Below are 27,752 nucleotides of genomic sequence, written 5' to 3'. Positions count from 1 at the left end.
CTTTCTCACCTGTCTTTCTGTCTCCTTTCACTTTTTAAAGGTTGCCATGTTAGAAAAAATATTTTGCCATGCCATGCTGTTTATTGATGTGGCAAATGAATGGTTTATGAAAATATATCTAAATCTGTAATCAGTAATCAGTAATGATCATGTCTCACCTCTAGTCTTCTCTGTCTTAATTTCAGGTTTTCACCATGTGTTGTAGATAGTTCAGGAGGTTAACTCGACCAAGCAGTCTACTTTCGGGTACTGTTTAGAATACCAGAATAGGGAGGATGGTGTAGGTTTAAGTTTATTAGACTGATACATATATACCAAGACAGTGTACATCACTGTGACAACAGCGTTTGTTTTCATTCAAAGGCTTTATGGTTTTTCCTATAATGCCTGGTGGGCCGGTCTCTAGTCAAAATGCCCGGGCCGATTTTTTGTCCCAGTCCAGCCCTGTATGTCCCTGTGTGTTAGCCCTGCGACAGACTGGCGACCTGTCCAGGGTGTACCCTGCCTCTCGCCCTGTGACAGCTGGGATAGGCTCCAGCACCCCCCGTGACCCTGAAAAGGATAAGCGGAAACGAATGGATGGATGGATAGTCAGCGATGCCAAGGTTTACAAGATTCACTGTTGTATGCTATGTAAAGTCAAAGACAATTGTAATATGGTGTATTTTATTTCATGGTTTCAAAAGGGTGAAATGTTTAAGGTTAGAAGGATTTAATAAATGTGTATGGTAAAAGCACTCAATGTAGACAATTAATTTATGATTAATGGGCAAAAGGCAAAAGGTTAAAGGTAACACACTGCTTGAGTTACTAATGGTCTTTTATTCTGTTTATGTTGTCCCGGCTCAGGATTGTGAACCATCAGTTTGAGAGACCATCTTTTCAACAGAGGATGCTACACTCAGACACACAGAAAGAGACACAAAGGGCAAAGACACAAGAGGAAATCTAATAATCAAAAACTAATGTGACACAGTAAGGGGAATTGTTGAAAAGAATATATCAATGGGCCAATAGGTTTGACTATAGGAGCACAGGGTTGGGTTTAAACGAGACAGAGACAGGAATGTAACTCAAAAGAACCAGCCGGCTTTAGTGAAAAAAAACATAAGTTTGATAACCACAGGTTAAGGCACAAAATTATAGAAAGAAAACTTTCAAAAAATGAAAGAAAAGTAAAACACAGAATACTAAGATAGTGACTTGGCCAAGTGTTAACTTTAGATCTCAAGGTTGGGTGCACCCTAGTAACCTGACTCTTTAACTGTTATAGAAAACAGATTACACAAATTCAGTGTCCATTCAGATGAAAATCTCACACACCTTTTACATGTGGAGAATGTTCTACACGACAGCTTATTTCAAAGTCCCAAATAAAACATGTCCAAGGGTTATAGTCGAAAAATTCCCAGGGTGTGAAAGAAAATAGGATGAGAAAATGTCAGTCAGTGGTTTTTTGTACAACCAGCTGTGTGTCAAAGTGTGAGTGATACAGTCCTATCACACAGCAAGGTGCAGCAGATCATTAAGTGGAAAAGAAGGGATTCCCAGTCTCTCTAAGTCCAGGTGGGAAGGCTCACCATGTAATTCACTGGAGGAATCCACCTCAGGAACAATCCAGCATAATTAATTCAAATATTAATTATGCTTTTCTAGCAATTAAAATACTCAAATTTGTAAAAATAAAACATCTCTCTTATATAACTATGCATTACAGCAATATATTGTCAAAACTCTTTTTTAAAAAATTGTAAAACAAACACTTTTCTAAATACAATATGAAAACATTACACCGTACTGATCAAACTAAGTTATTGCATATGCGACAATTATTACTATGAATAGGTTTGGCATTTGTGGATTTAAATGCTTTAGCGTCTTAATGCATCAGAAATGCTCTCAAGCAATTCTTGGAATGATTGCAGGAAATTGGTCTGATACCAAGTTGTATATTGCGCAACTAGTCATCGCTTGTTGTTTGCTTAAGATTATTATCAATTGTTTTGCTTTTATGTTATCATTATTACTATTATCATTATTATTATCACGATCAGATTTTACTAGTCACTGCATCACTGAACGTCCACAACCACTATGATAGTTAACACGGTTCAAGTGGAACAAGAGGAGGAAAACTGTCAATTCAAAAAGTAAAATAATATAAATGACTATTCGAAAACATACACAATGTGACATACCAATATTTCTGATTTAACTTGCTTTATATTAAAGTTTCTTTGTATGTCATTAACCTGTGATTTTGTCAGATATTTTTCAGTTTTGGCCTAACTGATTTACTTTACAAAAGACAAAACGCCTTTAAACGTATGTGTGCTTTTCATCAACTTTTTATCGACAGCATCTGTAAATTTCATCCTAATCCTAAAACCGCTGTTTTAGGATTGGTAGGGGGATAGCAACACAGTTGGTCTTTACATTTGCCCTGCCCTCTTATAGGCCATTACATTAACAGACCTGGAATCATTTCCTGGCCACAGAGAGAGTGAGGATTGCCACTGGTCGCTCAATACAATGAGAATTACAGGTTTTCTCTTTCTGCTCTGCCTCCTGGATAAGATAATACAATTTTATAATTTTTACAGTTTCATACAGGCAATAATTTCTGCTGCTTTACCATTTAAGCCTTTTTTTCTGGCCAAGAAGAGATGTGTCCTGAGTGCTATTACAACATGCACTTTGTATGTTGCAATGATGCTTGGGACACACCCTGTCTTTGTGGCTAGAAAAATGCTTGTGGAGCATGAGAGTGTATAAATCGAATTGAAACATCTTGCTTTGTTCATAGTACAATATTTGACTACCATACAAAAGTAAGACTATTTGAAAAATTAAAAATTTTCATATTGTCCTCTCTCATTTTCCTAATTAAAAAAAACTGAGAACCCATTAAGAGAAACTTGTTTGTTCTTAACATGAATATTACACTGAATTTAAATGTGAATATGTTTTTTTTATGTATGTATGTGTGTGTGTGTGTGTGTGTGTGTGTGTGTGTGTGTGTGTATATATATATATATATATATATATATATATATATATATATATACACACACACACCTTTTGTTTATGTCATATATTATGTCATGTATACCTACCATATGACACAAACAGTTTATGTCATAATTACATTAGAAAAGTAGTTATTTCAAAAATGACCTTAAATGAGGCAAGCCTGTAATTCTACAACAATTTTAAAATTTATCATCAAAGTGATTAAGTTTATAAAAAAGTTCATAACATTTTTAAATAAATTTTATAAAAATGTTATTGCACTGTATTTTTGTGTCTTTGTGTGGAATAACAATCACCATTGTCAAAAAATAGTTTGTTCACAATTACAGGTTGCTTATGTTATTTTATATTATATGTGCTAATTCACATATTATGTGTTAATTATTATTAATATAATTAATTGTTATTTCATGCATTTAAAAATAACAGAAAAAATAACAGAAATCTGTAATTATTTTATATTGTAAAACATATAGAAAATAATTATAGATCTTTTTTAGGATGCATCTAAAAGAACAATTGGTAATTGGAAATGTGATAATAAAGTACAATGAAATTTTTGGTAGATTGACATTTGGTACTTATTCTGTCCTCTCATATTTTGTTTTCCTGCTGGAGTAATACTCCACAGTAAACTTTCCTTTTTAGATAAATTAATTAATGATAACTCCAGAGGCTGAGATGCAATAACAGACATGAGTGATGCAAACTGATTTATAGTGAACCTTCAATTTCCTTTGATTATTTTAATAGCATAAAGATTTTATATGAAATAATAATCTTATTTTTTAATAATATCTTAATTGTTATTATCTTAATTATTAAGATTAATACTTTTTTAAAACAAATTAAGATCCTAAAAAGGAGTACCAGATATCAGTTCTGCTGGTAGGTTGATGCCCTACAGCTCTGTCCAGCTCTCCTTGTGTTAAGGCTCACCTGTTAGTATCTCCTCCATGCTCTGTCAGAGACACAGACTGTGGAGGTAGCTGGACTACCTGTGCAACTTGAATGGGCTGCAGTTACCATGTCATGCTACCAACAGGGACAAGAACACTAGATAAAAGCAAAACTAGAGAAAAATCAGTCAGGGGGAATAAGGACAGTGCAGCTGTCTGTAGCCACCATCTGCAAAACTCTTTCCCTTATGGGAGTTCTCTTGTTGCATCTGCAGTGCACCTGTTGTATCTTTCACCTGCACCAAAGAAGATGAATTGGAGTCATAATGGTTTATAGTTCCTAATTGGACAGATTGATATTGATGAATTTAAGCTAATTGTCCTTAAGTTGTTGGACAGGGGCATATACATATATATACACATATATTTACATTAGGGGTGGAGCTGGACCCAAATACTGTATTAGGAAAGGCATGTGTTACGTTCTAAGTCTAGGTGTGCATTGAACGCAACAAGAAATTGGCCCCACTCACGCACCACCCAGGAAAGAACACAAACAGTAGTATCTTTCAAAGTGCTAAGCAGCCAATTATTTGCTTCAGCAGTGAGCAATGCCAAAAATAACAAACAAAACGCCCTAATGGTCCCTATGCTTTCCTACACAAATGAAAACCAACCAAAAAAACAATTCACTTACCTAACTTTCTAAAAGAAAAACAGGAGAAAACTTAATCAACAAAAATGGCTTCTCACGCATACTAGGCTGCTGCAGTGAACAATATATACACAAGGTGAAAAAAAAAATACACAATTGCTACTTTAAAAATCTATTTACAGCTATTTACAAGATTAAGGTTCTAATGCCAGACGCACACACACAAGAGGTTAAACTTGCAAATCAATGGGCAAAGAAACAACGAATCAAAAACACACGCTCTTTGTTGGATGATGGAGGCTAGCAGAGAGGGGGAACAGGTGGCTGTCATCTGGTGGTTAAATACTGGAGGTGATCAACCAATTATTCAAGGGCATAGATTTGGTTTTGGCATTGGTGGGGACGGATGATTCAACCACCGAACCCTGCCCTGTTTCTTTTTTTTCCTTTTCGTCTTTGCTTCTTGATAAAAAAAAAAAAAAAAAGGAGAAATATACTTGCCTACATATGCTATTCTACATGCTTTTAAACCATTTAAAATTACAATTCATAGTTTTATATGTGAATTATATAATGTTAAGTTACTATTAAACAAATGACTAAGTATTTTAGACTTTAGTTTACTTCAGCCATATTCCATATAAATCAGATATCATACAAAAATAAAAATAGCTTAAAATACATTCATGAGATATGCTACACCAACATCTCTTATACATTAGCACTAAGGGAACACTGAATGACCTGGTGGTTTTTGTCCATAAAACTACTCATCTAAGATTACCACAAAGTAACAGATCTCTTAGCAAAATTATGCAACATTTTAAGCACACTATTGCCCCTATCAAGTCAGTGAGCTGGGATGTTTTACTCTAAACATGAACTACTGTTACAGCAACAGACATGGACTACTGGTGTCCCACACCAACACGTTCTATGTGAAGGAGCCAAACACATGCCTTCTCCTCTAATTAACTGAGATAAACTGCTGGCATATTTGTTTTACATCTATACTGTCCAGTCTCTCCTGGTGGACATGGCAACACGTTATTCATGGTTACATACAATTTTAGACTGATGTGGGCCAAAGCCTAAAACGATGTGCCTTGAGTTTGCTGTTCTCCCCGGTTCAGATATTTGAAGTTTGCACAGCTACATTCTCGCCTGAAAATTTTTTAAACGTTTATTTTGCAACCCAGAAAGAGTAATAAGAGTGGCACTGAAATTCGGGATTGTCCGAGAAAAAACGGGAGGGTTGGCATGTATTGCCTTGCATAGCCTGTAACGTTATTATGATGGACAGATTTTATGAGTGAACTTGACTTTAAGTGACTTACAGGTTTCTTTGAAAAATACTTTCTTATATCCAGGTGTGGATAATAGCAAACACTGAAATACATTTTTTGCACGCAGCAATGAAGTTTGTTCACTCAAATTTAGCTTTTCTTCGCTCAAAATAAAATTCTCCTCAAAATGCAACACTTGCAACTGCAATTTTTTTTTACGTGCGCTCAAATTTGTTTTTACGTGCGCTCTGAATAGCAGCACAAAAATAACGCTGTACTCCTCCCCCCTCTTCCCAGTGCAAAGCACAAGGCTCGCGTGCGGAGTGAAGCGGAAAAAAGTGTGAGAGAGAGGGTGAGAGAAAGAAAAAAACAACCCCACGACTCACGTCGTTCACTTCAAAGAGTTTCGTTTGCGACCGACACATCACTACGGCAAACTAAGTGAGAAGACAGTGCTGCCATCTGGACTAGATATCTGTCAAAAATTAAAGCTTACAGTAACGTGAAGACAGTATATTGATCAGGGCATTTATTCCAGATAGTTTAACGACACAGCTGTGACAATGATGCCGGGTCCTGGGACAGACACTTTGAAGGCTCCAGGATGTGTACACACCCATCACTGAAAGAGTGTTCACTGGCCTGTAGGTGTAAATAGACTGTGGAGTCCTTTGTTGTGCCATGGTCATGACAGTTTGCATATTAATGATCAAGGAACTAACCTCCGAGCCCATTGTTCCTTCAGTGGCGCTAGTTTCAGTCATTATACAAATGTACCGTTTATAAGATTGGGGAAACCTACAGTCAGCTGCGACTGAAGAAGTCACTTGGATGAGTGACAAAACGTTTCTCCCACTGAAAACGCTACGTCCAGATGAACAGAATCACCTTTTGGGGACATAGCTTCTCACATTTCTCTCTCCCTCTCTCTCTCTCTCTCTTTCTCTCTTTGTGGAACAAACACACACAGCAGCATGACTGAGAGTGAGAAGAGGAGGTAGACCCTAGCCAGTGATGCTATACTCTCCTGGCTGTGCCTGATGAAGCCCAGAAATGATGAGCAGAGAAAAAGACTTGTAAATCCAATATTTAGATTGCAGTTGCTTGGCCAGGATGAATTGGTAAATGATAAATGGCCTGTATTTGTATAGCGCTTTACTTAGTCCCTAAGGACCCCAAAGCGCTTTACACTACATTCAGTCATCCACCCATTCACACACACAATCACACACTGGTGATGGCAAGCTACATTGTAGCCACAGCTGCCCTGGGGTGCACTGACAGTCCGGTACGGTAATTAAAATTCAGGTGCAAATCTTTGATCTAATCCATTCTTCAAGATGATCTTTCTGCTGATCTGAGGTCTGGAGAACAGTTCTTTATAACAGAAGCATCACTTTCTATATTATTCCAGTGATTCCTGAGATTAGGGAACAAACAGGTTTTAATTTTCTAAAATATATTTTTTGATTTTTCAAAAACATATTTACATATAATTGTTACACAAAGTTTTGGCTGTCTCACCATGTTTTGGTCCAATCTCCCAGGTGTAACATTTTTTAATAATTTATGTTTTTGCTGGAGAAGTGCAAGGTTTTTCTCAACACCGTCAGACACAAAGAAATGCAAAAATATATATTTTAAATTAAGTTGTTTCAGCTATTTTGACTATTAGCAGCTTCTCTATTCTATTGTTTATGCACATATGTTTTCAAAGTAATTATACCACATTTAAAAGTAAGATTGTTTTGGCTTTTTATTATTAGAGTTACAGTCATACATATTTTCAGAAGCTTGTATTTAATCTGTATAAGAAACAGTCATATTAAGCAGGATGCAAATTACACATTTATTGAGAAAATTACATATTTTTATTGGAAGATCATGAGGGAGGAAACTATATGGTTCTCCAAAAGAGAAAAATAAACAAAAACTCCATATTATGGAGTTGACAAGGTGCTGACGGTGGTGACGCAAATCTGACGGTGGTGACACACTAGTAGAAAACAAGATATTATTTCTTTCAAAATGACAATTAAACCTTAACAACCTATGTAATATCACAAGACACATCATAACAATTCTGTTTTTGCACATGTCAAGTTCTACATCTTAATAGTTCACCAGCAAGTAGCTGCCTACTACTTCTTGATTCCTAAAGTTCTCTGTGGTTGTGTGTTTAGACCCTGCTGGACTTTCTCTCCTTTTGACTCTCTGTGCTTGTTTCCAAAACCTTCTCTTCTAACTTTTTTCTCTTCCTTTCAGATCACTGGTGTTCTTTATTTTTCTCTTTTTCCCTCTATTTCTCCATCTGTCCCTTTCCTTTATGAGAAACTCTTTCTTCAACTCAGGCTGGCTGTTAATTTTTTCTCTCTTTTGTTTTTGATCATCCCTGTTCCTTCTCTTTCGTTCCTCTACTGACAGGTTCCCCTTTGCTATTTTAGCCTGAAATGTACCATTTTGTAATTACTATAATTTTTCTGAACCTTATGCTTTTTCACAGATTAAGGATGAATATTCACAACACAATTATGCATTAAGCAATAGGAATGCTATCCGGCCATTAAGTTTGATGTCATTAGCCATTTCCAGGTCCAAACTCCGCTGCAGATCCCAAAGTCAAAGGAACTCTGCGGCATCACTGAGAGTTACAAACTGTCTAAATTCTTTCATCTTTAATAAAATGATCAGTGTGGCTGCTCTACCAGGTGTAACATCCAGGCATCCATGAAAGCAGAATATATGAAATTTAACAGAGTTAGAAGTTAGATTGCTTGTTTCCACCTGAACATGAAATGTTGTGCTACGTGATCGCTAGCGACACAGCTGTGTTAGCATAACATAAACACAGTGAAGCTGGAGGATGAATGCTAACTTTTTTCCACTTGATAAAAGTTAACGTGAGGGTTCCCGATGGTTAGGCTGACAGTGATCACTGGCTGTTTTTAGGGGCTTGTTCAGATGTAATAGAACAACTCTCGGGGCACAGCTAGCTCAGTAGATGCCACATGATCGAAAGGTTGGGCGTTCAAATCCAACGAACAGAGGCTATCCTGGATTGGTAGCTGCCCACTGCATCACTCAGTGAATGGGTCAAATGCAGAGGACTAAGCATTTTCCTACAGGATTAATAATGTATACATAAACAATGAGATTCAAGATAAGGCAAATTTGATAATATTTGACACATCTGTGAAGCAGAAATATCAGTAAAATACACAAGAAGTAATATGACTGAAATATTAGTAAAAACTTAAATGGTGAATAGCACACTTTTGTGACATTTGTCAACACCATTAGAAAAAGGGTCAACACCGTCAGACAAAAATCCTGATGGTGTTGACAAAATACCCTACTTTCTCTCATAACACATGTTTTTCTGACAGAAGCCATCTTGTTTTTCATCATTTGCTTATGGCCTCTACAATCTACCTAAATGAGGCTGTTTTTACAAAAAAAAAAAAGTAAATCTTGGATTACATCGACTTTGGTGTTGACGCACTATGGTTGTGACACAGAGTTTTATCAGAAAGGAGTGCAATAAATGAAATAAAAACAAACAAATTATCACAGCAGTGACCTAATGGCATGTGTATCAAACAGGAAGTGGTAAAGGGGTCCTCAGAGTGTAAGCTACCCACAATAATTCCTGAAAAATCTGACGGTGTTGACAAAAACTCTGGACACGATTTTAATCACTTAAAAAGTATGTAAAAATAAATTTTCAATTGCATATTTTGATATTATATAAGGTATTGACTTAAATACTTAGTGACGAGAGCCATGATGTTTAATTTTACATTACTTTTAATTTTTTTTTTCTGTATTTTAATATTATCACACCTGCTTCTGGACAATGGATTTTTAAGGTACTGGTAATATATTGTACCATTTAAAATAAATATATATTTATAAAAAATGCAAAATCATAGTTTTGTTGTATAAACATTGCCTTGGTTTGTCTTTTAGGCAGTTGGGTTAACACTTGTATGCATATTTTTAACCACAAAATTGGGTTTTATCTGCCGGACATGTTTTGTTCCTTATCTCAAGAATCACTGAGTGGTCTTTTATTTAATTTCCCCGTTTCTATTGTAAAGCACTTTGGTGTACCGTTGTTTTTTTTTAAATGTGCTATATAAATAAAGTTGTATTGTTTTGTATTGTAACATGCAGAGTAGCGGACAGAGCGTGTAGGTTTGGCCGGATGGCTCCCCAACCTCAGTCAGACGATGGGGGTATGTGGTGGGGCGTGGTCTGCAGTGCTGTTGCAGGGGAGATGGGCGCACCTGTACGGAATCTGTAATCATGACTTGCCGGCAAAAAAAGGTTGGCTGTTTGTCTGTGTTGTTGTTGTTCATGGGAGTCGGGCTGTGAGCTGGAAAGCTACAGCCAACTCAGTGTATTTGTGGCAGCAACCGGAGTACCGTATTTTTCAGACTATAAGGTGTACTTAAAACCCTTTAATTTTCTCAAAACTCGACAGTGTGCCTTATAATCCGGTGCACTTTATGTATGAATTCTGGTTGTGCTTAAGCCGCACCGCTTGATGGATTGTTGGAACATTACGGCTAACAATCGGGAGCCTTGCGGCGTGATATGTACTGTGCTTCAACAATTATTACTGTATTCTGTGTGTATAAGGACCCCAAATGGCACCTGTTAAGAGACATGCTTACGAAGTGGATTTCAAACTCAAGGCTATCAGTCACGCAGTAAAACATGGGAAGAGAGCAACTGTGAGAGATCAACATTTATGAATCAATGGTACAGAAGTGGAGGAAGCAAGAAGAATGAGTTGAGTAAAGTTTGTTTTATCTGATTGTTTTGTTTCACTTAATGCACCTCATAATCCAGTGCGCCTTATGAATGACACCAGACCCTTTCATCGACAGTGCGCCTTATGGTCCAAAAAATACAGTAAAGAAAATGCTAAAGAGTGTTGAAATGTTTCGTCGTTCAGACAAAATTTACCAGTCAGACTATAATTTACCAGTCAAGATGTGTTTATTTTCCTCTCACACACTAAGTAAACAACCTAACCCTAGTTGAAGAAACCTAGGGTTAGGCTGAGCGGAGAAAAACTCCTCAGTAGTCCTGCTTCTCATGTAATGGCCTCCCCACTGTTGAGAGTGTGGTGAATACGGTACTGCGTATATCTATTAGGGTACCTAACTGAAGGTAAGTGTAATGTTTCACTGAAAAATAAAATTTTGTGCATTTGGCTTTGTAAAGATGGTAAATAACCTGAATATTAGCATAAAAAACAACTGTTGTTCACTAACATCTGAGCTGAGTGCAGCAACAATAAACTCATTATAAATAACTTGGTTTTTGTTTTTTTTTTATTTTTTTCAAACAGGATCTTTCTACTTCCTCTAATGGAGCACTTAACAGTGTTTGTTCTCCTCACTGGTATCTCGTGCTGCTATGGTTAATGAATATGTGAAAATCTAAGAGCTTTCCAACCCACATCCTGTCCAACATTAATAAGGAAATGTACAGTTGTCTAGATATTTTTCAAAGATCTCTAAATAACAGTAACTTTAGGACACAATCTGACACATTTTTTACATTATTATTTAAACAAATACACCTGAACATGAATTGCTTTTTATTTATTGTCTTTATTGTCTGGATATATCACAAATGCTCCAAAAGTGTGTTTGGATTACTGTAGAGTCCTCTAGTTTCATTCACAAGACCACAACAATAAAGATGTATTTTTTTCTGTAGTAGAATAAGAAAAAAAACCCCAAGTAAATCTGTGACAACATCTGCTCAAAAAGACAATTTAGTCACTGTATCTTGAAGTTTATTGTTTTTTTTAATTTTGTTTTATTAAAAGCTAATGTTAATGCACTTCAGCTGTTTGGATTTAAATGAAACTGATGTCAGTCTGATTCATTCACTTTTAATGATTAACCCTACTGTCCATTTTCCTAAAAGAAAAAAAAAAACAATGGATGAAGCAACAACAAAAACAAAAGCATCTGAAACCTGTCAGAGTAGAGTGCGGACACTTTGGCAGAAAACAAGCCTCAACCTAAAACATTTTTTTATTAGTTGCTGTTATATCAGCTGTTATGCTGATGCATAGTGTGCTGATCCCACTGTGTTAGGATTGATATGCGGGTAGAAACACAATTGGTCTTTACATTTGCTCTGCACTAGAAGAGGGCAGGACAGTGACATCAATAGAGTAGGAAGAATCTCTGAACAGCGCAGAGAGGGTGAAGATGCTCTCTGATCACTCAAGGCTACAATGATTGCAGGTTTCTTCTTGCTGCTGCTACTTGTGGGTAAGCTGAGATCATTCTAATTTAATGCAGATGACAATTTGGACCATTTTAAATAAAATGTTGTATTATATTTTTTCAACATCACTGTTTTTACTTGGAATAGATCAAACGTATTTCAGCAGACGGGCTGCTGTTTTGCTCTATAAGTAGTCAGTAAATACATCCTGTTTACTAAATTAAATTCCACATTTAATCAGTTTACTAAAACCAGCATCTTAGACTGAAAAATGAATAAATATTGGTGAATAAGTTGCCTGCCTTCTGATAACCCAGATAGATATTTTCTGTAAAATTTCTGCTGCAACCTCAATACAGGGATAATGAAAACGGTCTATTGGACAACACAAAGCACATAAATACCAACATTTTCAATAGCTCACCTTATGATATGTGCAGATTAGCAGTAGGAGTGTGAATGTTGTCTTTTTCCCTGTGTGCATAGACTACCGCAGTCTTGTGTATGATGCACACTGACTCTGGCACTATGTCAGCTGGTGTAGCCTCCAGCCCCACCAACATCCTGAACTGGATGTGTAAGAAAATAGATGGATGTTTAATTTGGTATGAAATCTTACATCAGTCTGAGTAAACCAGCTTAAGGAGTAGTTTCACTATAAATTTTAGGGACATTTTTTTAAAGAAACTGAAAATGCAACCGAAAAGAAAAGAAAAACAAAACAGTCCTGCTGGAGCACCACTTGCACTGAGATGAAAACAAACAAATATTCTGTTTATTCACATTAGTGGAACAATAGGAACAGAAGGCAGGGCAATAAAATCGGACCTTGGAAATTTGGTTAATAACTGGGAGCCAGAGGTTATGGCTGGTCCAAGCACAGGAAGGAATAGTTGTTCCTGTAAGCTGCTGTAAGGTCCTATGTTGTGATCTTCACTGTGACAGCAAAGAATTTTATGCCTCAGGAAGCAAACCATCTCAAATGTTTTGAGACAAATATTGTCCTGTTTTTTTTGTCTAATATAGGATTCTAGCTGATAAACAGTCTTGGTTTTGCTATGTTGTATTTTATGTTCCATGGTGCACCAAATATTTTCATTCGGTGAAAAGTGTGGTCTGCATGGTTGCCAGTTCACCACCTGGATTTGCCTATCATTCTATTATGAAAGATGCTATAGATAGAATATGTAAACTTTTGAATATGTGATTGTGTTGCTGAAATATGTAAGGCTTTTCCTTGTAAAGCCATCATCTGGGAGAAAATGTTTATTTAAAACCTGTGCATACATTTCTGGATATTTTATACCTTTAGGCATAAATTACTGTACTCTTCCATGCCAGGTGAAAATGGCTCCAGTTCAGAGCTACAAGATGATCAACAGATGATCAATGAAACCACTATCAGAGGTAAAGAGTAAAGACAGTCTATCTATATATCGTCTGTCTGTCTCTGTGCAAAAGTCTGAACCACCCCTTATTTTGACTGCTTTTTCACTCATTTTCAGTCCAGTCTTTGGACTTAACTATTTTATGAGAAATGTTCTCTTGTTTCTGTGAGCCCACTTACTACTGATCTATGACAAGGCCAATAAAGAGGCAACTTGCGTCTCACAAAAACACAGGATAACACAGTTGAGGACATCAAAAAAAAAATGTTTTTACAAAACAAAGGAATTATTAAAGAGCTATTAGGCAAAGACATATGTCAGCATGGTGTGCAGTGTGTTCTTAAAATCTGAAAAATTTGAAAATGAAACTGATCCTTCAGTCCAGTCTCCCATTTTGCCAAAGCCCATCAGAATGGTTTTAGTGGAAGATTGGCTTTGTTATGGTTTATGGCTGTATTTCAGTGAATGGTGTTAAGGATCTTGTCAAAACTGATAGAAGTATGAAGAGAAAAGTACTGTTAGTTCTGATCCATGCAATGCATTTTTCAACATGGCAATGATGCCGAATATCCTGCCAGTGCTGACAAAGCATAACTGGATATTAAAAAACAAAACAAAAAGGGATACTATCAGTCATGGATTTTTGCCTTTCATGAGCCCAAATCACAAATTTATTGAGATAGCATGGGATCATCTTGAAACAGAATGGACTGAAAGGCAGCAAACCTTCAAAATGATTTGAATGTCCCCCAAGAAGCCCTGATAACTATTTCTGAAGACTACTTGAGGAAATCACATTAACACTTGCCTAACAGAGTCCAGATTGTGCTGAAAGAATAAAGGTGGTCTTACCAAATATTGACTTTCAAGCTTCTTAGAATTGGTTTTGTCTCATATACTGTATTCTCACACATGTTTGTAGTTGTTTCAATAGTATCTCCACCCATTACCCACTTTTTTTTTTAGCAAAATATAAAGAAAAATGGTGACTCAAGACTTTTGCACAGTACTAAGCATGCCAATAAGTGATGTAGTATTCACTCAGGATCTAATAATCAGCAATACTAAAATATAAAATAATTTTATGTAATGGAGAAAATAATGAAAATCAATGTCTGTAAATATCAATCTATTTAAAATATTTTTATTAAAGGATTGATTAAATAAAACTTAGTCATGACCTTTTAGTGAACAAAAGGCCTCTGGATATATCAGGGTTTGATTAAAAGGTTCTGAGGTATTACTTCATCTGTTGCAAATACGCCAAAAGCTAATAAGCAATAATGATGTCTGGTGAGCAACAGACTTCTGAAGTTTGTTTTTTTTTTGTTGAAAATCAGAAATGGGAGTTTCTTTGTGTTTTTCATCTCATAAAAGAAATCGCTGATATAGAAGGTGTTTTGATGTCTTTTCAGATAATGAAGTGGAGAAACTCTGTAATTTTCAGGCGATTGTACGCCACCTGAACCTGCGCAAAGACAGTCTTAAGTACACTATGAGCCGGCCCATTATAAACAACAGCCATCATACAGATGTGTTGCTTGAAATGAAACTCCATGCCATCCTGGATATGGTAAATTGTTTAAGCTACGTGCATGTGTGTGTTTTCCTTTGAATGATAATGAATATTTTCATTGCCAAATAGTTTGTGTGTGTTTCTTAATGGCAAAAAGCCCATCTGCCAAAGAGGAGATAATCATTTAAACCATCATGTAGTCCTGCTGGAGCCTATCCCAGATACCATAGGCATTAGCAGGGTACAGCCTGGACAGGTTACCAATCTGACAACCATTCCCACTCAAATCTATGGGCAATTTAGAATCGCCAATTAACTGAATTAACTAAACAAGAAGCTGGAGTTGGGTTGAAAAGCAGCTTGCAGATAAGCAGCAACAGTGTACAGGTTAAAGAAAATTTTATAGCTTACCCAATATGAGATTCAATTTAATTCACTTTTATTTACACAGCACCAAATCACAACAACAGTTGCCTCAAGGTGGTTTGTATTTTAAGGTAGACCCTAAATTTGCAGAGATGTATTTGCTGATGCTTTAGCTGAAGTGTGAAGCTACCTAAATGAACATTGTTATTTTTTTCAGAGAGAAATTGACCAGACCTTAATTTCTTACATTTGGGTTTATTTGGTGAGTTTTCTCTTAGAAATACAATTTTTTTTCATTGTATTGTTGAAATTTAAATTGCTTGAAATTACATCTTTTGATTTTTTTTCTTGATTTGATCACTTTCCTCCCATTGCCCTGTGTAGGAATGGACAAATGAGTACATTAAGTGGGACCCAAATCAATTCTGTGGAATTAAGGATATGACAATTCCTACTGCATATTTGTGGATGCCCGATATAACTATTGTAGAGATGTAAGTTTGACATATATAAGCATAAACTCACACTCAAAGACCCACTTAGTCTCTCCACGTGATTATGTTGAGGTGGGTTGTAATTAAGATGTGGCTGTTCAGTGCATCATGTGATTTGATTCTTGCAGGAAGCCAAAAGTCAAAAGTAGCATTTTTAGTGCTTACAGTCTGTCAATGCTCATAACACAGGAGGAGTGACCGAAAGAGAAGAAAAGAACTAAATGTCATGTATTTGTTTTGTCTTTTTCTGATGCTGCCATTCATAACATAATCAATTCTCATTTTTTCTCACACAGGACAGAGAAGGATAAAGCCTCTCCGAGTCCTTATCTCTGCGTCAACCACAATGGTGTGATCGAATACAGGAATGACCAGGTGGTGGTGAGCACCTGCAAGCTGCACGTGTACAAATTCCCCTTTGACTTTCAGAAGTGCAACATATCCTTCAAGTCTATTATGTACTCTGGTGAGGACATAACAGGTTCTGTTAATGTATGCTGTTCATAAACACACGCTACCACATGCCAGAACATATATTCTTTCCTTCTTGATCTTCTCACAGTAATTTTTTATGTTCGACTTCAGATGCAGAAATAAAGTTACAGCCCGACAACAGCAATAAAACAGTCACGCAGTGGTCTCGTGACTTTATGCAGACACAGTATGAGTGGCTCTTTGTCAACATGTCAGTCACCAACAGAACTGTCAATGAGTTTGACTTCAATCAGCTTATGGTTGTCTACACTGTAAGTATTTTTGGAAACAGAAACACAGAACACATGAAAGCTGTTCTGTTACCCATTACCCTGGTTTTTGTTTAGAATAGGATGACTCTGGCAATCAAGAAGAGAAAGCAAATGAAGACAGAGGCAAGGATTAAATGGTAGAAGTTGAAGAAAGAAGAATGTTGCATAGAGTTCAGGGAGGAGTGGAGACAGGCTGTGGGTGGGAGAGAAGAGAGTTATAAAATGAGTGAGAAAGTGCAGCTGAAGCGGTGAAAAAATATGAAGCTCTTTCTGCATCTTTACATGTATGAAGTAGGATGATTAACCACCTTATTTCACAGATTACCATGAAGAGGAGGTCTGTCCTCTACATTGCTAATTTCTTGCTGCCAGTCTTCTTCTTCTTGGTTCTGGATATGGCCTCCTTCCTTGTATCAGACAGTGGAGGTGAGAAACTTGGCTTCAAAATCACTGTGCTGCTTGCTGTCACGGTGATGCAGCTTCTTCTCAATGAGATCTTGCCCAGCTCTTCAAACAAAATTCCACTTATAGGTAAAGAAGTGTGGTGTATTTGACTGCATTTAATGAATAAATCATGCTACTGAGTGATCAAGTAATTTATCCACATTAATGCTGGCTGCTTTTCTCAGCTGTCTACTGCATTGGGGGGTTTTCTCTGATGCTGCTCAGCCTCTTGGAGACAATTTTGGTGATGCATCTGCTTGACAAAGACTCTGCAGCCCAAGATAACGAGACAGATGGAATCCAAGGTGTGCTTGATAATAGCAATCGGTCTACAAATATTTGGATTTAAACTCTATCGACCACTTTTGCAGATTTGTGTTTAGTCACAGATTAAATAATCACAACGGCAGGTTATATCCACTAGTTAATTTTAATTGTGTTTATCTTTGTTTCTCTTACTCCAGACATAAAGAGAAGTAGTCATTGTGCCCCTGTCTCTGGGGTATCTGCTGAGGAAACACCATCTGTGTCTTTGTCTGTATCATCTCTGACCCAAAAGGTTGGAATTCATTTTATTTAATTTCAAAAAAGTATGATATCAAAACTATTGAAAGGGATTATGCTAGCATTATCCGGAACCCTAGCATATATATCAGAAGCAAACACTTTTATTTAATCAAAGTGGAAACAAACCAGTGTGTCGAATCAAGAGTTGACCTAAAATCTTGTCAATTACCTTTTTACAAAACCTCCTTTTTTAGGGTAGCAGCAGTAAACTGACAGAGGTGGCCTTTGCTCTGGAAAAAGTGTCAGATGAGCTGCGGGAGACTGGGAAAACAGTGACTCTACTCAGCAGCAACAGGAAGTCTGGATATTGGACAGGAATGGTTAAAAAAATTAACAAGTATTTTGTGATTTTTTATTTGACAGCAGTCCCTGTGTTCTTAGCAATCATGTTTTCAATGTGGATCGATGTTGAAGACTAGCAGGACTAAAGTTTGAAAAACAATATTCAATCATTAACATGAATATGATGTATTAGTCTCTCTTTTATACCTGTAGTTTCCATTGGTTACTTGTGGACTTCCTGCTTTGCTTATATAAAAGGTTAAATTTTAGTTATAAAGACCATCACTAAAGTCTCCATTTGGGTCCCTTTGCATGAATTCCAATATATTTGCATTTTATTGGGTGATGAACATAAGTCCACTGAACTGACATTTATTCATTGCTTTTATTAGTTTAAAAAAAAAAAAGAAAGCCTACGGACAAGCCTACATAATATCATATTTGCATTTTTAAACATGCTTTTTTCACTCCCAGATAACTGCAATTCACAGGGTATTTTGTCTTTTTTGAACCATTCTCTCTAAACCAAACAGATGTGCTGGGAAAATCCCAGTGGATCGGCAAATTCTAAAATATGTATCCATGTGAAAATATGTTGTAGAAGAAAATTTTAATTTAAGGGATTATTAATTTTTTCAGTCACAATTGTTAAAATTATACAACCATATGTAATTGACATAATTATACATTTCAGTCTTAACAGAGTTGTAGTTTGTCTATAGTAATTAAAGGCATTTTCACACTGGCTTTTGTTGTTGTTTGTAAAAAAATTTTGATCATGTAAACAATATACAAAGTTCATTTGGCAAAGAAAAGAAGAGAAAAAATGCTATACAAAATAAAGCTGATACATTTCAATATTGCTTTAACTGTTCTGATTCAGTTACATATCGAAAAGGAGTGAGAAGAAGTACACAGTTATTTAATCCCACAGCTTTGCCATAAGTTATCAGCCAATATTTAGTTAGCCTTCTTACTGGTTGTCTTCAAATCACAAATACTACTACTAATAATAGTAATAATATGCTTTTGTTCCATTTATTTCTTTCCCGCTTATCCAATTAAAGGTTGCTGGAGCCAAACCTATATACCTGCTTAGTGATCGAAAAGAAAGTATTTTTACTATCAAATTCCGGTCCATAAGTCTTCATTAATAGGGGTTTTTGACCAACAAAGATCATGCAAAAACTGACAACGAATAAAGGTCTGTTGTTTGATTTAATTGACTGGCTTCGAGTTATCTGGCTAACCTCCACACCGTATGCCCGCTGGACCTGCTAGCCACTCCTTCCTCGCCAGACTGCTGTTACACTGCGCCTTCTTCACTGTTTTGTTCATGTGAACTGACCATGTGAGATCCTCCACCAGATGTACACCTAGGAAATGGAAGTTGCTCACTCTCTCCACAGCAACGCCGTTGATGGTGATGGGGGTGTGTGCTTTTATACATCTCCAGAAGTCCACTATCAACTCCTTTGTCTTTGTGACGTTGAGGGTAAGATGGTTCCTTCGGCACCAAAGTGTCAGAGTGCTCTCTTCCTTCCTGTAAGCCAGGGGTGTCCAAACTCCGGCCCGCGGGCCAACTGCGGCCCGCGATCCATTTTTAATTGGCCCGCAAGTAATTTTATAAATAGAATAGAATATACTTCAACTTTTGCTTGAGTGTATTGCACTTCTTAGTTTTAACACCAGGGGGAGCTACTGTTGATCAAGGCAGTTGCTCCACCAAAAAGGACAATCACAGAAGAAATTTACCCCAAGTTAGTTACTAAACATGGCAGAACCAAAGAAGCGAAAGGTAGAAAGTGAATGCAGAAAATTTCAGACATGGTGGGAGAGTGAATATTTCTTCAAAGAATTCAAGGGGAAGTGTGTCTGTTTGATCTGCACTGAAATTATGGCAGTTATAAAAGAGTATAATGTACGACGTCATTATGAAACCAAACATCAGGCCTATGCATCCGACACTGGTGCTGAGCGAGAGCAGAAATTAAAGCAAATGGTAGCTCTCCTGCGGGGTCAGCAACAGTATTTTTTTTGTGCTCAAAAGGTCCAGGAAAAGGCTACAATAGCCAGCTATGAGGTTGCCCAACTCATCGCAAGACATGGCAAGCCTTTTTCAGATGGAGACCTCATAAAACATTGCCTCGTTAAAGTCACCAAAATAATGTGCCCGGAAAAAGTGCAGGACTTCAACAACGTCAGCATGTTCAGAAATCCAGTTGTGCGATGCATTGAAGACTCGTCAGCCAACATTAAACTGCAACTGTCTGATAAAGCTGTGCTTTTGATTTTTACTCCATCGCATGCGATGAGAGCACCGATGCCACAGACACCGCACAGCTGCTATTTTTTTGCAGGGAGTAATCTTAACACAGTACCCATGTGTTAATGTGCAGGTACACATGCTTCAAATATCAATAATGCGCATCAATTCTGTCACTACCCTGCTTTTGCACACAACTTTCTTATATGCGCTTTTCTTGTTAACACACAGAGTACACACCGCTGTGCACAGCACACGCAAAGTCAGCTGATCTCATCTGATGCAGATTTGCTCCTTGATCAAGTGACATTTGTCCGGATTTTTGGCACGAGTGACGATCAGCACCGCGGCTGGATGGCCCGATTTACATACCCAGCGCAGCTGATACTCACCAGAATAATTTACTAAAATTATATGCACTCCTGTTATTAAGTCCAGTTCAGTCTGTTAATGTTGATAACGGTTTCAAACGAACGTTAATAGGTGTGTTGCTAAGCCTAATAACTTAAATAACAAACTTGAAATGTATCCGTCCCATTTTCCCCTTTATTGTTTTTTCTCTGTACGGTAAATCTTTCGTCTAAGAAGAAATCTGAGGCTGCTGTTCTGAGAATGAGCTACCAAAGCTTTTTCTGAATAAATCAATAAAGATCCATTTATGGAAAGCTGTGATGAAGGCAGTTTTGTCTTTAATTATATTCAACAATATAACCTATTCGACCACTTTTAAGTGATTTTTCTAACTTTAATACACTAAAGTTAAGGTTATATACCTAATTTCTAGTAAGTGGCCCAGCCCCTCCTATATTTTTATGCATGTGGCCTTCAGTGAAAAAGTTTGGACACCCCTGCCCTAGCCTCCTGTGTCACTTAGCAGTTTTGTCTTATTATTGTCTTATTTTTGAAATGTAGGGACTGTGAGCACAAGCAGACGTATTTGCTTGAGAAGTGAACATAACCCCTTTTTCAGAGGCGTCTCTAACATTTAATGGTTGTGAAATTTGTCAAACATATGCACCGTTCTTCAAGGGGTGTGCAAATGATGCCTTCTCATATCATATTGCAATTGATTCAACTGTTATTGTATCCTTCCCTGTATAAGACATCTGTTGCTGTTGATAAACCAACATTATATGCTGATGCCTAATGGAAAAGTATTATTTTAATGTCCTTTTAAGATATTTGCCCAGTAACCTAAGTAGAGCTGATAATGTCAGTAATTGACTAAAGTGGATGCATTTATCGTGGTGAAAGTAAATGGCAGCATGAAGGGAACTTGGAAATTGCCATGAAAGATTTTCTGCTTGATGAGGGAAAAAAAAAAACATAGCTGTCTTGCCTTTCTTAAACATGACCCAGCTGCCTCTTCTGATGGAGCACTTAACTGTGGTCTCTCCCACTTCCCTGTTCTTTCATGTTGCTATTGTGACTGTATGAACTTCTGGAAGCTTTTGCCCACATCTTGAAATCTGTGGCTGAATAGATTTTGAAGTTCTGTATGTGGCTCAGGACCTGGACCGACATGGACACTTTTTACAACCAGTTCCAAAAGTGTTGAGACGTTGTGTAAAATGTTAATAGAATCCAAATTTGGAATTATCTCATAAATCCAACTAATGTTTTTCACAGCTAATGATAGAAAATATCATGTGTTTAAACTGAGAAACTGTACGATTTTAAGAAAAGAAAACTATTAGGTAATTTTAAAAATGATGGCAGAAACATTGCACAAAAAGTTGGTAGTTTTACAGTGTAATATTACAAAGAAATAGCAGGGGAAAAAGTTCTCAAATCGTTAGGTTAACTAGCAAAGGGTCAGTAACAGGTTGAGCAGAGATTCAATCAGGAAGAACCGTGCCTATAAATTGTGGAACAGAATAATGATCTGCAATGTAAAATTGTTAAGACTTTGAATATATAATCTACGCATATTATATCACGGTACCTAATATCAAAGGTCCACTACATTAAAATAGGTATGATTAACTGGGTATCAATACACTGGCAGAGAAACATTTCCAGACACCACTGGGCTTCATTCACTATTGTTCTTACAAACGAATTCGTTTTCATAGAAAAGCCATCATCAGAAACATGATCTACAACAAAACTACAACTTGAGGCCAAACATACCTTGCTAACCAGTGTACTCCTCTGGATTATGGAGGGGTCAGATATGTTTGGGCACAGCAGCCTAGTGTAAGCACACCGTAAAATTAAACATTAAAAAAAAATTATGTGTGGGATGTATATGTGTGGGATACATATCAAGTTGAAATAAGAAAAAATAAGAAAGACATGTCACGCCTACGGCAGCAGAAATGTGGAGATGTGAGTGAAGGACCCAAAAATGCAGGCACTGGCTTAGATGTGACGAGTGAGCTTTATTTACACATGGTGAAAATATAGACAGAAATAGAGAAGCCGAGGACAGAGAAGAAATAAGCTAAACTGGGAAAATCTAACAAATGAATCCGAACCCTAAACAGGATTACTTGCAGAGGAACACAGAGTGGAACTTGGGACGATATGCAGAGGTAATACAGATAGACTAGTGACGAGCACAAGAGAGCACACACTATAAAAACACATTCGGACAAGGAAACCAGGAAACTGCACACAGGAGGGAGACATGGCTGAACCTAATTAACATGACGAGACAGGGAGGACACAAACTGAACACGGCAACATCAGACACGGACCTTCAAAGTAAAAGAGGAAGGATACACTGACAGAACTCAGAAACACGATACTAACAGAGAACAAAGGGAAGACATGGGCAGATATGACTAGACACTAAACCAAGGAAGCACAGTAACCAAAACCAAAGAACTAGAAAGTCTTAACCAGAATAAACCCGAAATCAAAAGATAATAATAATCAAAATAAAACAACTGAGTCCACAGTCTGTCCTGAGTCTGTGGACAAAACATTATTTTGACATACTCAAGATATATTTATAAAGTTTAGTTTTGCATAAAAAAATCAGCAAGCAAAAGATTCCAAAACATTTGGTATGAAGAGGAAAATCAGATATACAAATTAATTTTTGTTTATTTCAGCTGTGAAGTACAAATATTTTTAAATGAGGAATCACTCACATTTGGGGCTATCCTCCAGTGGCCACTGAAGGAACTACAATTTTGTGTTGGCTTCTTTTTGCCTCTGCTTGATGTTGCTTGGGTGTACTGTTTATAGCTGACTGATGACTTGTGAACAGCATCTCTCGCAGGCAGGGAGCAGACTCAACATTGGGCGAATGGGGTGATACAGAATGAGCGACCTATGCTGTGGTGTGATGCTTTGGTGTCCTTTCTTTTCCACTTCAGCTCAGGACATTCAGTTGCAGCCAAGTGACAACTCTACAGAAGCGACAGAGTGGTCTCCTGATTTAATGCGGACACAATATGAGTGGCTGTTCATAAACATGACAGTCACTGCCAACAATGCCAGTGATTTAGTTGGCCAAGACAATCTTTGCTCTGATGATGGTCACTAAATGGCTAAATATCAAGGCACAATTGTACACATTTTCAAACATACGTGTGAGGTACAACAAATATCAGCACTAACAGGTAGCGGCAGAGTGTAGATGTTACTTAGACAACTGAGGTGAAGATTAATTGTCTGGCAAAACTGAAAATATCACAAGTGGAGAACACAAAGGCAATTTGGAAAACACTTACCTTTGACCTGGTAACAAAGTCTGTCAGGACAGCACGAGTGGGACCAAGTAAATCCAAACAAAGTCCAGAACAGAAACCTAGGAACAAACATGGAAAGTGATTTAAGAAGTGAGGAGAACATACACGGGCCTTACAAGAGATCTGAACAGATAGACAGACAGTAGACAACAACAAAAAGAAATCACTGTCATTAACTTTCTCACCTTTTCTAAACAGGACCTCACTCCCTCTACTGATGGAGCACTTATTACATCTCAATAAGCTGAAAATAAAGATGCAAACATGTAAAAAGCATTTACCCACATCCTGATTTTACCCGAGCTAGTGAGGAAATGATTTCCCAGATACATTATGAACATCTATCAACTGCAATTACTGCTGTTTTCAAGTCGCTTTACATAAATATCTCAAACACAGCATGAACATCAGCCTTGAGTGGTTGTTGTGAATTCAAATACTTTTGCATTTTAATGTATCATAAGTGCTCTTCAACGGTTGTTTGGATGGTTACTGGAAATTCTGTTATCCTCTTAGAAAAATGCAAGACATGAATGTCTGTTTGTTGCTTGAGCTTATTATCTGATGTATTACTTTTGAAATTCTACTACTACCTCTACTACTACTACTACTACTACTAATAATAATATTAATAATAATTCTTATTTAAGTAGCCACTGCATCACAGAATTTCCATCATCCCCTGCAGTAATTCAGCCAGCTTAAATCAAGGGTGTCAAACTCTATTGCACAGGGGGCCGAAACTCAAGGCGCACTTTAAGTCGCGGGCCAAACAAGATGAACATTTATTGAACACACTAAAACAATGTTTTTTTAAACATAAATATGAATAAAAACAGACAAAAATATTATTCCAGAATAAATAAACTTAGAAAAAGTAAACTTTAACTTTGACTTTAAATATTTTGCTCTCCATAAAAATATATCCTGTCAAATTTATGCAAGTTAGAAATATGAACATGCTGCCAAAACCCCAGTAAAAATAAATGAAAATTGTGCTTTTAAGTAAACGGTAAAGTAACAACAAATCAAAACAATGAGATTTTGTTGCTATTATGCCATTTTACATACAGCAATCTACGTGACCTGTGACTGACAGGTCACGTAGATTGCTGTATGTGCCTTATTTAGCAAGGCACTCATCTTTTTGAAGGTGTGTTTGGGGTTGTTATCATGTTGGAATACTGTTCTATGGCCTCCAAAAGTTGATTCTGTTCATCTGGGTGTAGCTTTTTCAGTGGGAGTAATGTTTCATCACTCATCCAAGTGGCTCAGCTGACTGCAGGTTTTCCCAATCTTATAAACAGTATATTTGCATAATGGCTGAAACCAGCCCACTGAAGGAACAATGAGCTGGGAGGTCAGTTCCTTAATCTTAATTATGCAAATTCTCATGACCATTGATCAGCAACCACTGATCAAAGCTCATCGATCAAAGACCACTGATCAATGGTCATCTTATAATGTGATTGCAGGTATTCCCCAACTCTCTGTGAATGGTACTCATGGCCATTGATCAGTGATTTTTGATGTCTTTATATTTACCATAGTGCCACATTTAGACTTTCCTTTCAGAAGATATTATTAAATCAGGTCAGCAGGAGCAAAGCAAAAGCAAAAAATAAAGAAAATAAAAAAATATTATTTTGTTCTTATGGAAAGTTGACCACAGTGAGCTAAGTGGAGCCAGAAAATGTCTGAACTGATCCATTTTAAAGTTCTGTACATGCCAGTTCCTTAGGGACTGTTCCATCAATACTGATGATTTTCCATCAGTATCGAAAACCAATTATAAGATAATTGGGATGCTGTGTAAAATCTGAACAACAGAATGCAATGATTTCTTAATTTCATAAAGAAAACTCCTTTTATGCACAATAGAAAATGGAACTCTTCAAATATCTAAACAGAAAAAATACAAATTTTATAAAAAAGCATTACCTAATTTTGAGTATGACGGCAGCAACGTGTCTAAAAAGTCGGAAAGGTGCAACAAAAGGCTGGAAAAGTCGTCCTCAAAAGAAAAAAACTGGGGGAACACTTTCTGGCAACAGTTCAGTCACACTGGGTATAAAAAGACCATCTTAGTAAATTGAAATATTTTTCTGTTGATTAAGTTCTATCTGTATCTGTGAGTTGTTATAATTGTCCTTTAATATTCATCATTAAATATGGTTGATTAGTATTAAAAGTTTGGTTCTTCAACTCCATTCACTATGTGATTTGTTCTGTAGTGCTGATATGGCAGTTTGGGGTTTTTTGCTTTTCCCAGTAGAATTTTGTAGTTAATGAATGTATTTAAACCAGTTTTATGTTGGTGTAACTAGGAGTACTGAGAATAGATAATATGGCCGGGGTAGGATTTTAGGGTTAGGGTTTTTTGTTTTTTTTTAAGAGGTTATGTAACTGAGATTAAACTCTGGGGGAATATTTATGCTTAAATATTTATTGTTGCCAATGTGAAGAAGGAGAGCAGGGTCCTGACCTGGAGATTGCATCCTCAGAGAGTGACATTATGGTTGATTTATTCCAGTTTATTGTGTATGTAACCCAGAGTAAAATCTGTTTTACTAGAATTTAGTAATTTCCTGCACTTATTTCCTGCCATTGATTGCATCACAAATACATGACTCCAACCATCCAACCACATGACTTTGCTCAGCCAATCGGATGGCATGTAGGTCATAGTAAGCCTGTCCCGGCTTCCTCCCGTCAGATGCTTGGAGGCAAGCCAGGTGACAGAGCTGTTGCAGGTTTGTATTGGCAAACACTTGCTTTTCCCATTTTAATGCATTTTTTTTTAACACCAGCTGACTTGTGCGATGTAGACGCTGATTACTGTGAGCCAGAGCCACAGTGTTGTCGTGCACTGAACAGAACGGAATTGGTGAGTTTGAACTTTTAATTGACTGTTTGTATTGCTACCAGCTGACGCTAATTGGCTGCTGCCTGTCCAAACAATTTGATTTTGATTTTTGATTTGACCGATAAGTTGTTGAATAACAAATGTTGTGAAGCTATATAATATGTATATAGCAGTTGAAATGTTTTAGTTAAATCCTTATTGGTTAAATATACTGTTTATTTATTTATAAATTGTGTACACAGGAACAAGAATAACTTAATGTATTTAGCCTAACTGGCTGACATTTTTGTATTATTCTTGTGATTTCTTATTGGCCTTGTTTATTTAATGCAGGCCAGGTGAACCTTTTTGGGTATGAAAAAGGATGGCGAGCCAATGAACGGCTAGGAGCAGGACTCCTTCTGCATTGAAGCTTCCACTGGACTGGTAGGAAGCTATCAAAGACGACGAATTTCTGAATACACTGATTTCCACAATCATACACACCATTCCCCCCCCGTTTATGGACAATAGCGCTTGGACATCTCTCATGGACATTCAGATAAAACTCATGGACTTAAGTGTGGATCAGTGTTTTTGATGTTAACATGTGTTATTTATGGGGAACTTTTTTTTGAGAATCTCTATTGCTTGGTATAAGCCAGAAGAATTTGCTTAGTTGTCTTTGTGCACCCCCACTGGGTTTTTCTATTAATTGAATAGCTGCAGCAGGAGTGATTATTTAAGTTTTCCTTTTCTTTTCTTATTTTTCTTTGCTTTCGGTTAAATACATGGTACCTGCAAAAGCATTTTGTGTTGTGTGTATTTATTAATTACTGCCCATCAGCTCCAGTAGCATTCCTAAATCTTCTGATTAATAATAACCTAATATTTCACTCATTACCTAGCCTGTATTAATTCATTAGCGCTTCATCAGTGTTACATGTATTTAAGGGTATTTCACTTAAAAAGCAAGATGCACTGCCCTGACTGCTGGCTGGAG

The 27,752-nt window shown here is 36.9% G+C and overlaps 1 protein-coding gene across 1 annotated transcript; it reads left to right on the top strand.

Moving 5' to 3' along the window:
• The first annotated feature begins 12,090 nt into the window (after positions 1 to 12,090).
• LOC146381345 (5-hydroxytryptamine receptor 3E-like) lies at positions 12,091 to 18,631 on the top strand. Its single transcript, XM_084937334.1, has 11 exons — positions 12,091 to 12,175; positions 13,473 to 13,538; positions 14,935 to 15,092; positions 15,619 to 15,663; positions 15,786 to 15,895; positions 16,192 to 16,361; positions 16,481 to 16,641; positions 16,962 to 17,172; positions 17,271 to 17,390; positions 17,550 to 17,644; positions 17,847 to 18,631. The coding sequence occupies exons 1-11, from the start codon at positions 12,139 to 12,141 to the stop codon at positions 18,069 to 18,071; spliced, it is 1,398 nt and encodes a 465-aa protein (XP_084793460.1). The 5' UTR covers positions 12,091 to 12,138; the 3' UTR covers positions 18,072 to 18,631.
• The last annotated feature ends 9,121 nt before the right edge of the window (positions 18,632 to 27,752 follow it).

Source organism: Perissodus microlepis, chromosome 8 (assembly GCF_051167445.1).
Source record: "Perissodus microlepis isolate ML-2025 ecotype Zambia chromosome 8, ASM5116744v1, whole genome shotgun sequence".
Classification (NCBI taxonomy): domain Eukaryota; kingdom Metazoa; phylum Chordata; class Actinopteri; order Cichliformes; family Cichlidae; genus Perissodus; species Perissodus microlepis.
The sequence above is the reverse complement of the archived record's forward strand: the minus strand, read 5'-3'. Positions and strand labels throughout refer to the sequence as shown.